The 12,750-nt window shown below is 37.4% G+C and overlaps 2 protein-coding genes across 4 annotated transcripts in view; both read left to right on the top strand.

Moving 5' to 3' along the window:
• The window catches only part of LOC127175047 (oocyte zinc finger protein XlCOF15), a 217,168-nt gene that overhangs the window by 9,379 nt on the left and 195,039 nt on the right, over positions 1 to 12,750 (top strand). The gene's annotated exons all lie outside the window — the stretch shown is intronic.
• The window catches only part of runx3 (RUNX family transcription factor 3), a 67,358-nt gene that overhangs the window by 23,012 nt on the left and 31,596 nt on the right, over positions 1 to 12,750 (top strand). For all 3 annotated transcript variants that reach the window (XM_051125869.1, XM_051125868.1, XM_051125867.1), the window contains 3 exons: positions 7,078 to 7,322; positions 8,347 to 8,503; positions 9,872 to 9,976. In XM_051125869.1, coding sequence (XP_050981826.1) covers positions 7,078 to 7,322; positions 8,347 to 8,503; positions 9,872 to 9,976 — 507 coding nt within the window. The remainder of the gene's footprint in view (positions 1 to 7,077; positions 7,323 to 8,346; positions 8,504 to 9,871; positions 9,977 to 12,750) is intronic.

Below are 12,750 nucleotides of genomic sequence, written 5' to 3'. Positions count from 1 at the left end.
AGAAACTTAGACTGGTGTGGTGTATCCGTTTTATTTTTACCCCTAACATTCAATAATGTTGGTAAATGTTTACACATTTTCCACCCTCTCTTTTGCTCTTATAATTAAATGGTTTGTTTTGCAGCTGTGTGTAAACTTCCTCAGCACATTTTAAATGCGATAAAGCACTGTGCTGCATTGCTTTGTGGATTTTTTATTTTTATTTTTCTGTCTTTTATAGTTTTACTGCTAAAGACTTTTTTAAAACGCACAATTACTGTCGATTAGAGATGCAATACCACATCATCGGACATGCAGTGAGAATGACAGTGAGAGTGATGCAGTGAGTCATTCTGTGAATGTGGGTGTGAGTGTCCTTGCAGGTGTTTGTGTATTTACAGATCATGTGCAAACACAAGAGATTCAATTTGATTGTTCAAAATGCTTAAACACAAAACCAAATTGATGTTTATGAAGACTTAGATGTGCGATGCACATTTAAACGAGTAAAAACAGCAAGGGAGACTGTGCAGCATATGTGATGTGTGCGAGTCAGACCTTACTTTGTACTGCTGTTTCCTGTGTCTCCCACCAGTGATGTTTCAGAAGCTTCAACTGATGCACATGCCTCCTCTAGGGGCCAGTAGGACGACTGTACCACCATGAAGTTAATCCAAATCCAACGGAAAGAGGAAATGACATTGAAATTGCACATATCTCCATAAAACAGCATTTGATTTATTTCTCAAGGGAAGCATTTTACTCAGACAGTTCTTGCTGCGGAGTCTCAGTACTCCTAACAGCGTAATAAATCTTTGTAGTTTTCTACCGCAAACATTAACTCAGATCTCTCTCTGTAAAACACTTCCTGCATGCTCCATGAAAAACAGACTGTTTTGATGACACGATTCATCATGTATTTTCAGTGTTATGTCACGTAAAACGTCTCCACAGCATCTGAGCATTTTTAGTTCATAAACACTTACTGTAAAACACATGCACTTAAATAATCTGGAGTATATTTTTGCATTCAGTACAAAGTTACTAGTAAAGTGCACAAGAAATTATGAAGAAAGGACAAGCAATACAGTTAGCCTTAGAAAAACCATGCAAAAATGCACAAAATTGTATTTGTACCTTCGCTTAATTAACGCATGAGAAATTGAGAAGACTGGTGTCATATTGACATCTGAACCCATCAGATATTTCATCGAGTAATGTGTGTTTTTTTAGAGACTTTTGAAGTTTATTCATCCTAGACAGTTCTTGTGAGCAAATGTGGCTTTAATTTTGTGCTCTGTGAGAGAGGGAGCACTTCTGGACAGAAATACAAAATAATTGTTTGTTTTACATTCTCTGAAAAGATCCATATACGTTGCGAATGGCGTCATCTGTAATATTTCAGTACAATAACAATTCTGAATCATCCATCAGCGAAAAATGCTTTGATCTGACACGCTTTACTTAAAATATAAAACAAATTACAGCTTAGAGTGAATCATTCACCGCAAGCTTCACTGTATTTGACAAAAGGCGGTAAACTAAGCTTCATTACAGTCAACAGTACCGAGAGCGTGTTTACATATTCTATTAATATGAGCATTGAGCATCGCTGTTATTTTTCCTCACATGATTTCGAGTATTAGCATGCATGCACTGAAAACGAAAGATGACATCACGAAGACTTCACAAGGATGCGTTGCGCTTTAGATGGGACGCTGCGATGATGTCATTAGGGACACCTGATATGAGGTGGGGTTGAAATTCAAGCATGTAAACGGGAGATTTAGAGTTGACTGCAGGTCATCCGTGCTGCTTTCTCAGGCAGACAAACCCGCAGCTGAAACACAAGGAGACACTGTACGGAAGGAATGCTCTCTGCGGCTTCCAGACTTGCTCCCTCTGTAATTTGTAAACGTAAAGAAATGTGCTGCCGCCCACAGAGGGGGGAAGATAGCAAATCCACAGACTTATGTCAGCATTTTATGCCCCGATTTGATTTTTATCTGTGGGTATGGAGGCCTGTGTGTGTGTGTGTGAGCTTGTGTGTTTGGGGGGGTGATGACTAATGAAGTAATGTTTTACCAGTGCAGAGCGTTTGGGCACATATCTGTGGTTTCTTCAGATTCAGTATTCTTCAGATTGTCCTGTTGCTTTTGCATGAAATCTAAGTGGGTTTGCTTCTGTGTGTGTGTGTGTGTGGATGCTTTCAACATTAACCTTAGAGGCGTATGAAGTTACTTTCGACTTGGAGTTGGATAAATAGTGAATTTAGTTTGGCATGTGAACTGTTTAACATCTTTGTCACTACTTAGAGAGTGAAATGGAGTGAAAAGCCTACATTTAAGAAAAATGTTTTTTTTTTTTTTTTTTTTTTTGTTCCCATATAGTATACTTTGTATACTTGGTTGAACCACATAATTTGCATCAGAATAATTTCCTAAATATGTTGTGATTGAAGTTTTTATGATGAAACTTGTGGCAAAACCCTCTAGTTATTGATTTTGAGGAGATATGAGGCAAAAGTGATTTGCATCAAATGCATGATATTTTTGGAATAACTTCTAAATAACCACTTCAGCAAATGGTTAACCAGTTTTGTCTCTTTATTCAACCACTTTTGGCATTTCATAACCTCTCAAGTGTTTCATACGAATCGTGTTGTCTTTTAGTACAGTAGGTGCACTGTTATTATAAGCATTTTTTACTAATTAATCTCCATTGTGATTGGAGCAGTCAGTGTGAGCCCACTTTGCACATCCTTTCCAATAAATATTTTCCCTCGCAATTATTAAAGGCAGTTTGTTGCTGTTTAGGCGTACTGTATCGATCCTGTGCCAACCAAAGACTTTTGGTGGTGCTTTTGGCCACAGTGGGTTATTTTTTCCCATCCCTCCCAAGTGGAGCCTTTGGATTCTGCAACTTTGTATTAATTTCCTTTTTTTCTTTTTGTCGTTCTTAAATTTTTACTTAAATTGTTTTTTTGTTTGTTTGTTTGTTTTGTTTTGTTTTTTACTTATTTGTAGTTTTATAAACCCCTTTGCAGGATAATTATTTAATATGTTAAAAGATGTACTATTTCAAATGTACTATTTAATTTCATTGTTAATTGCATCATAATTATCTAAAATAACGTATATGGGTGTGAATCATAAGATTTAATCTTTCATACCATTTACTTTTTAAAACATTTTAATAGCGTTCTAAAATTTTTTGTAATACATTGCTTTTTTGCATTTTCATAACTCATTATATGAGAACATTCACAACTGAGCAACTTACGGTATATTAGGCAAGTTTTTTTACTTTCTGTAAATGCATAGGGGAATTCCCTTTTTCAGTGTTCAGACAAAATATTTCCTTTTTGTCTCAAAATGTATGATATTTCCAGGGCATGTCATTATCTGCAACATGTTTTAGTGCTAGACAGATCACGTTACCTCGAAATCAACATTTAGACGTTGCATGCAATGACTTCATCAATCAGGACGCTTGTGCAATGCATAATGACAAACAAGTTTAAAAAAGAGCTGTTGTCGTTTTTGTTGCGTTTGGGGGAAAAAAACCAAATGCCCCCAGGAAAGCAAATCATGGGGGCATTTAACCGCATTGTATCCTTAAAGAATGATGGCAATGTTGGTGCGCTCTGAGTCTGTGCGCGGAATATTTTTCATAGTTTAAACTTAAGTCTGTTTTGGAGAGCTTGTGCCTCTTTGTATCCGCTCACATCATTTCTCAACGCTTGATTACTGGATGTGTATTTGACGCGGGCTGTAAGCTGCGCCTCTCTCAGATCACATATCAGAGAGACGCGCGTCATTAAGGAGGGCACGTTGCCGCGCGACTGTAACCGTAGAAACTGCGCGCGGAGTCTGAATATGACAGGAGCGCCGAGTCAGTCTGAGCGAGTGCGGTCACGTATTAATAATGAACAGATGCTGAAATATCACCGATATATGCATGCACAACGACCCCTGACCAGCTTGTGTTTGGGGAGGCTTCTTGGCACGTTCGTGTTCAGGATAACAATTTATGTTACTGTGTTTATTCTCTTTTTTTTCTCATAGAAGCATATAGGGTTTTTTTGGATGACTGACGTTTAGAAAACTTTTCTAGTGGCGCCACAGGATAATTTGCGCTGCCTGAGACGAACTTTGACGGATTGTGCCCAAAAATATCTTTATATTTACATTTAGATATTTAGCAGATGTTTAAAATTTGTCTACACGTATCAGGCCTATATAGCACACATATATTAGGCTACAACATATATGCTGTCGTATTTATATATTGATAAGGACAAGCGCGCCACAAAATGATGCAGCAATGCACTTCTTTTAAATGCATTATTCGTTTTTGCTAGTATAGTAGCTGGCATACTGTAATGTAAAATGTGACTCAGTTTTTGAATTTGTATGAATAATCAAAGCTTTATATTAAGAGTTTAGGCTGTGCAACACATGTCAACATGTGCGTCTGTTTCGACAACAGTTACTCAATGCAACGGGCGGATGGAAGGCGTGAAAAGAGGAAGACACCTTCGCAATATGTCTTTCGAGCAGATGTTGATGAAACATGCTAATGATCTTGAGATGGAGGATAATGTGCGTTTTTTTTTTTTTTTTTTTTGCTCTCTTGGACCATTGGTGTGGGTGAGACTTTGACTTCCATTCTAGGCTAAATTTACATTATTTCCTCACATGGAGATGAAAATAAACAAAAGTGGTTTCACAGCAAAGCATCCTGCGATAACAGGAAAAATAACCAAAATAACCGGATTTTGAGAGTTTTCGTGGAATAATAATAATAATTATTTTTTTTTTATTATTATTATTATTATGATTATTGTTTTTGTTGTTGTTGTTTAATTCTAATTATTAAACAAACGTGTTTTTATTTTTGTTTGTTTCTGTTTTGTTTTAATGTGATGTGCTCTTCATGTAACCAAACGCTGGTTTCAAACTGAGCTCATCTTAGCATTTGAGCCCGCAGATTTCTGGCACGAATCCTGCCAACACGAGTTAAACCTCAAGCCCACTGCACATATATAGCACTGAAACATACACTCCCTCTTTCCTTTACAGAATGAGCCAATAAAAGAACGAAAACAAGCAAAATAAAATCTATTAAATAATTGTTACGAATTAATCGACTGTTAAAAATGTCAACCTATTGTAATCTAACCTATACAACCTACTGTAAAGAAATATGAAACATGTTAAATTGTAATAAATTATATTATTTTATATAGAAAACATTAAAAATATTAATATAATATTAAATAATAATAATAATAATAATTACTCGATTTGTGTTGCGAATTGAAGACCAAATAAAAAGCCTGTTCTTTCTGGTTGCATTTAGCCTAGATGCTTCAGTCGTGCCGAGTAAAACTATTACATTTAATTTAATGCACTTTTTTTAAAATGTATAAATATATTTAAATATTGTAAGTAAATAAATGTTATTTTAGCAGGGCATTTGTAGAGAGAGAAGACATCTGTATTTCCCCGTCCACTCATTGTAAACAATGCGTTTAGGATTTGTTAATCAGTCAATTAATTTGTTTCTTTTTCAAGTTCTTATAAGGCGCGTAAGAACATTTTGTGCATCATTAATAGGCATCAAAAGAAACAAGCAAACAAAAAACTGATGAGCTCCACAGAACAAGATGAAGTAATTAAGATGTCCAACCATAACTGTGAGAATCGCTTAATTTCTGCCTCTCTGTTTTTCTTTTCTTTCAGTCTGTCTCCCTCTCTCTGTCTTTTTCCCTCCTATTCAGCGTTAGTTTAATGTGCTTTAATTCGCTTTCCGAGGCGCCGCTGAATGTTTTTAAACGACACATGCGCCTACTAGTGGTGGCAGTGTGAGCTCAGGGTGTGTCAACCACACCAGAACTCATTAGATTCTAATTAAATACCATGTATGAGACTTATAAAATCCATTATCGTAATTATTGTTGTTCTGTTATGATGGAGTAAAATCGTTGGTTATTAGAAAATGAATTTAGCACAGCATTTTCAGTTTTTCCTGTGCAGAAATACTTGTGTAAAATGTTATTACAATTAGAAGGTTGTATTTAATTATTGTTATTGCTACTGTTTTTAACCTAATTTGAGGTTTGAACCTATTTGTTGTTTTAACAATTAGCTCCTGGGTTGCTCAATACATTATTCATTTTTTACAAAAACAACCTAATGCTAAACTGGCACACAGACATGAATAACAACGAAAGATATTTTAATTTTTGTCTGTGGTTTTTTTTAAGGCTACACCTGGCAGACTCTAAACCTTAATCCATTATGTGCCATAACATGTGAGGAGAGGATTGAAATATTTATTGATTGTTCATTAAGTATATGGCTGATAATAGAGGAGCTTTCAGTTTTGCTTCGCCGCGTTTAATGGGTGCATCAAACTCAGCCCTGGTCGCTGATTGGTCGACTAAACCCGGCCCTGATCGCTGATTGGTGGAGCGCTCAGCGCACTTCAGGCTATAATGAGATGAGTAAATAACGCTAGTCTGCAGAGCGCAGAGCGCAGCATTTGCAAGCACCTACGTCTGACTACCACAAACTTTTTTCCAGTTTAAACTCACTTTTACGCTTAAACATTCAGTTGGAAACAGAGCTAAACCGGACTTCATTGCAGAAACTCGTCTGGATTAATTTGTGTGGACTTTATTTTCAGAGACTCTGGACTGATAGGACGGAAAGTGTCGTTCTGACTGAAAGTAAAACTGACATCCAGAAGGAGCACACACCTGCTGTAACGTTACAGACTGTGGAATAAAGTCGCTTTAGAATAATAGTTTCATATGCTTGTCAAAGCATACTTGTATCAGTTTTGTGTTTTTACTGCGTATTCCTTTCATCTTGCTGCACAAGAGCGTATGTGTGTGCACTTGCGGTTTCATGGTTTTTGCTGAAGTCAGTGGGAAGCTCAAGCGCATTTCTGCGTCCTGCACTGAAACGCAAAGTAAACGGTCACGTAGGAGTTTTCTGGGTCCACTACCACGGACTTTCTTTACCATCTGGGTGCCTCAGCTCTTCACGGGGTCTCATTTGTAATCTGTTGTGATGCATATTCCCGTAGACCCGAGCACGAGCAGACGGTTCACGCCGCCCTCCGCCTCGTTCCCGTGTGCCAAAGTGACCGAGAGCCCGAGTATGAGCGCACCGGGTCCGCTGCGGGCCGGGCGGCCAGTGGAGTCCCGCTCCGTGGTGGACGTTTTGGCAGATCACGCCGGAGAGCTCGTGCGCACCGACAGCCCGAACTTTCTCTGCTCGGTCCTTCCGTCACACTGGAGGTGCAACAAAACGCTGCCTGTGGCTTTTAAGGTAAATAAAACATGATTTCTATAATACAACTTCTTCTATGGTGTTATCTGTTAAATCACAAGTCAGTCGGAACGCGACTAGTGAACAGAATTCGCGCTCTCCTGAAGAGATAACCATAGCAACGGTTTGCTGTTCGAGCGTTTTCCGTTAGAATCCGCGACAAACAGTACAAATAAACTGTAAGTTCTGTCATTATTTATCACTACTTACATATTTACATATGTAATATGTTTAGAACAAAATGTGTTTTTATAGATAGAGTAAAATAGCTTGACGTTTGGTTAACTAGGGTCGTCAAATCGGTTGCGCGATCCAAGCTCACCAGTTCGTGTTCTGGAAATGACTGACAAAAATGTTTTTTTTTTTAAAAAATCCACTTATCTGAAAGTCACGGAATAGCTAAAAACAGTTTTAGCAGATTTTTCTGATATCATCAACGTGCTTTTGCTTGACAGATAATATTAATAGAAAATAAAAACAAAATGTTGATGACAATTCGGAAAGACGTCCTTGATTTCTATTATTATTATTATTGTTTATTATTATTATTATTATTATTATTATTATTATTATTATTGGAAATGCAGCAATGTACGGCTAGAACAGTATTCCAATTTCAGTGTTTAATTTACAAAAAGAGCTTTTGGGCTATATGCAATTGATATTCATATCTAAATTGTGTTTGATTTTATATTTAGTGTATATATATAAATCACAACCGTGCACTTATAGCAAACGTTATTTAAATAAATTGCTAAAATAGAAGAGAAAACAATGCAAAAATTGATTACAGGCATATTTAAGAAAACGACGTACTCGCGGAGCTAATCATAAATATATATGTGCATATAAATGGAATGATGTTAAAAGTAATCGTCAGTATATTATAATCACGTATGCAAGCTTTTATTGTAGTAGTCTAATTATTGCGAGGGTTGCAACCCGGGTTTGTTTGGTTTGGGGTTTATTGAGGTTTGTGTGTGTTGTTGATTGGGTTTGTTGGGTTGATCTGTGTGTTTATCAGGTGGTGGCTCTGGGTGACGTTCCTGACGGGACTCTGGTCACGGTAATGGCGGGAAATGATGAGAATTATTCCGCGGAGCTGAGAAACGCGTCTGCCGTCATGAAGAACCAGGTGGCGCGATTCAACGACCTGCGCTTCGTGGGAAGGAGCGGCAGAGGTGCCACATCTATCAATCTGTTTTTCTGTCTGTTTGTCTGTGGTCAGAGGCATACATGTGGTTGGAAATCCAACAACATATTTATGATTTGAAAAAAAAAAAAAAAAATTCATGCAAGCACAATTTGAAATATCTAAATTGAATGCATTTAAACTTGAACACATAAGCTAAAGTATTGCACAGTGGAAATTGAAAAAAGTGCATATATAACAGCATGCTTCGATTACTTTCCCCAGAGAAATAATTTTCCCAAAGCAGAATTTTTCTTAAACGATTTGAGGTTTAAAAACCATCTTGTTTACACACCTAAAACACCCTACCTCTTACATAGCTCACATTCTTTCACAAGCTTTTCCTTCTCGTCTTTTTCCTCTTGGCCTCGCTCCTCGCTCTCACATTTTTCCTGTAAATGTTACACTTTAAATAGTTGCAGACGGATGAGTGGAAAGCGCTGCAGTGTGCGAATTAAAAGTACCTTTCATTTCTGCAGTCAATTACCCCACCCTCATAGCCCTCATACAAGCCATGGCTTTCTCCCCCTCAAAGCGCAGCTTCATTGCATTTGGAGATCACACACACACACACGCACGCACACACATGCACACAGACACAGCGGAGTCCCGGGAACAATCTGGAACACATTGTCTGACTAATCCACATCATAAACGCATTTGAAAGCGCATCAAAGCAGTAGTGCTGTCTCTTTTCAGAGGAAACTCATTCATTTCTCCCAGCTGTATGTGACCCACCTCACTGCGATTGTGCATGAATCTTTACTTCATGCTGCCTGAGGGAGTTTCTGTTTTACCTGAAGGCTTTTCTGGTGTGTAATTAACTTTATATAATGTAGTAATTTTTCACAACCGAAAGAACTGAAAAGACAAAAGGTATAAAGCTTTCAGTAGGGTGGTATCATAAGGTACAAAAGCTAAAAGGTAAGTTTTTGTACCTTATTTACCACATAAATGGTGCATATAATTACCTTAAAGGTGCATGTTAGTGCATTTAATGTACCCATTTAGAGAATAAAAGGATGTACGTATTATGTAAAGAAAGATAATATTTTAAGTACGTTTCCCAAATAATTGCTGCACAGTATTTGTTTTTGTTTTAAACCACAAATACTTTTTGTTTCTCGCCACTACGCTCAATCTGACTGACATATTATCAGTGGCGTCCAAAAACCATAAACACCTAGTGAAAATGCTTCTATTTAACATGTTTTTCAATGCAAATGTTATTACAAGCACATTTTTTTCAGAGAAATGTATAATTGATATGGTTTGTCCTCCTTTTGTTTTAAAGACAACAGCACTCATGCTACATGAACCAACCTTGATGATCATGTTATCATCTTGTCGTTCTCAGGAAAGAGCTTCACTCTGACCATCACTGTGTTCACTGGACCGCCCCAGGTCGCCACATACCACCGCGCTATTAAAGTCACCGTGGACGGACCTCGAGAACCAAGACGTGAGTACCCAGAAGTTCCCACAATGACTATCAAAACGAGTGTTAACAGAGGTGTACGATCGACGAGCGCTTTGCATGACAATTTCTGCGCTCAAGCAGAGTGTTTTATATAAAGTACTTGATCAGGAGCTGTTTCTTTGTGCATGAAACCTTTGAGCAAAGTTTGTTTTGTTGATTTATCGTTTGCCTATATTTTCATGCTCGACTGCAAATCACAACTCTGGTAGAAAAGCAGAGTTGCGGTGTTTGATAGCGAGGGAAAGTATTTGAGGAGGTGATACGAGATGAGATAGTCTCTCCTTTGTGTCTGCTTTATACCGTGTTATTTACTGCAGTAAAAACCAGGCTGAGCTTTCTTTAGAACGCGTGCCAAGTAAAACAGATTAGTTAATCTGTTGGTTCCTGGAGTTTTTCTTACTGTGTTAGAGCAATTGCACACCGCTGTTACTAAATCGGCGAATGGGTGTATTGGTTTTGATATTATACTATGTTTGGATCGAGTATTCGGATTCGGAAAACTATTTTCGGGGCACCGACGGCTTTAAAAGACTTATGAGTCATTCGCAGATGATACTGGGGAGTAGAGCCACTGCGTATGTGTGTGTGTGTGTTCCCAAATACTACAGTGTATTTTTGTGAGTAAGTGTTGGTTTCGATGTCTCTTGTATTCTCGTGTTTGGGTGTATACATACCTGCACAGCCGCTTGTGTTAATATTAAACAGCGAACAGTCCTTCGTGGTCTAGATGGTTGCCAACCTCAGATGTCAGTTGTGGTGTGTTATTAAGCCGTTTCAGGCGCTGAGTGCAAGGGTGCGTCTCTGAGCCGCAAACACAGAGGGTTCAATGGAAGTGGCCACTCTTTCTGACCAGCGGGGTCAGCAGTGCCTGACCGCATTAGAGCTGCTGAATTAACACAGCACTGAACGCCTGCTAGGGGTACAGATCCATAACACTAATGCAGCCCGCGACCACAACAAGAGGAGACCAGAGAGAGAGAGATAAGTGTAAGTCAGTGCAGCTGTTTACAGAGCTGTTGTCGTATTTGTAGCCCACACTGGCCCACAGAAATACATGGAGCAATGTAATGAGTTTATGAATGTCATTGCACAAGATCAAGTGGCATTTAAAGAAAGATAGCGCAGGTGCACTGTTCAAGCAAAACGGCAGTTTTGTTTGGTTTAAAGTGGTAAATTAATAGATCTAGCATTCCTGAAAAGACAAATTAAAAAGGTGGTGTTGAATAATCCTCATAAAGTCTGTCAAAAATATGGCCAGCTCACATTTCAAATTTGAAAGGCTTACTGCCTTAATTATATTTTGCTTAAAGAAAATTATTATTTTAACGATTTTGGGCAGTTCTTACAATTTTAATGCAATATATATATACAGTACATTAATTTATGATTTTATTTGCAAAAACAGATTTTAAAATATTCAAAAATCATGTTTTTTTTTTATTATGTTATCGTGTGTTTCATTATCATTGTTTTATTGTGTTAGTTGTATTTTTTTTAATTAATTTTACTTAATCAAAATAACCCAACTGCAGTTTGATTGAGATTAATTGGAATGCAAAATGAAAAAAAAAAACATGATTTTTAGTGAATTTGCATCTATGCATATATTATTTGGTGTATTGCCTTATTTATGCTGATTTGAATCTTAAAGAGTTGTATTGCGGTATTTTTGTTACTGAAAAAAAGAAAATGTGTTTGCATTAAATAAAGCCAAAAATCCTAAAGACCCTAAAAAATAGGCTTTTTTTTTCTTTATGCATTTTTTCCTTCTTTTAAGTGTTTGAAATGTGACCTGGTCATGGTTTTGTTCTGTAAAAAGCTTATTACGTGAGCAAATGCTATTTGCTTTGATATTTTATAAAAATGCAATGACACGTAGTAATGCAAAGTGCATGCAAAAATCCTTTTTGCTTCAATCCGGCACTGTGTTTATCTTTTGGTTATGTCTGTAATTCTAGATTTCCTCATGCATGCCATATTTATCATATTGGCTGACTGTCGCTTGGCCTCTAATGACTCTTTAGAGCTGTTTCCTGTAGAGCGGGTAACACTGCCATACCTGTAGCCTACTCTCACTCAACTAGCACTAATGAACAGGTGCTTCAGACGCAATGCCGTGTGAAATGTTGTGTGAAGGAGCATGGTTTCACGTGGTTATGGCGGTTTAGTTGCATTAGACTTTGAGTATGAGAAATTACCTCAGACCCGCAACAAATTTGAGATTCTGTTTTTAATAAACAATGAGTTATAAATATTAAATTATAATAATCTGTGACGTTTATATCCTCTATTAAATGTTTTTTTTTTTTTTGCACAGTGACCATATCGTCATGCTTGAATAGTCATGCTTGTGCTAGATTGAAGTCTTTGGATTGACTGCACTGTTCATTTGCAGTTTGTGTGTGAATATGCGCTGGAGTGTGTGTGTGTGTATTCTGCTTTTGTCAGATATGTTGTGTTAATGGCATCTTTCATAAGAAAAACCACACCCTCTTCTCCCCCAGGCACGGGCTGACTGAGGCTGTATGTGTACTTTGATAGTGCTGCCAATAGAATAATACCTCATTAATGTTTACCTGCGGAGTTGATAAACCTGATAGACAGGACCCCACACACACACTACACACTCACATGTAAGGTTTTTATATTTTATGGGGACTTTTCATAGACATAATGGTTTTATAATGCACAAACTGTATATTATATTCCCTAACCCTCACAGAAAACTTGATATATTACTAAACTTTTATTTTTTT

Source organism: Labeo rohita, chromosome 13 (genome assembly GCF_022985175.1).
Source record: "Labeo rohita strain BAU-BD-2019 chromosome 13, IGBB_LRoh.1.0, whole genome shotgun sequence".
Lineage (NCBI taxonomy): Eukaryota > Metazoa > Chordata > Actinopteri > Cypriniformes > Cyprinidae > Labeo > Labeo rohita.
The sequence above is the reverse complement of the archived record's forward strand: the minus strand, read 5'-3'. Positions and strand labels throughout refer to the sequence as shown.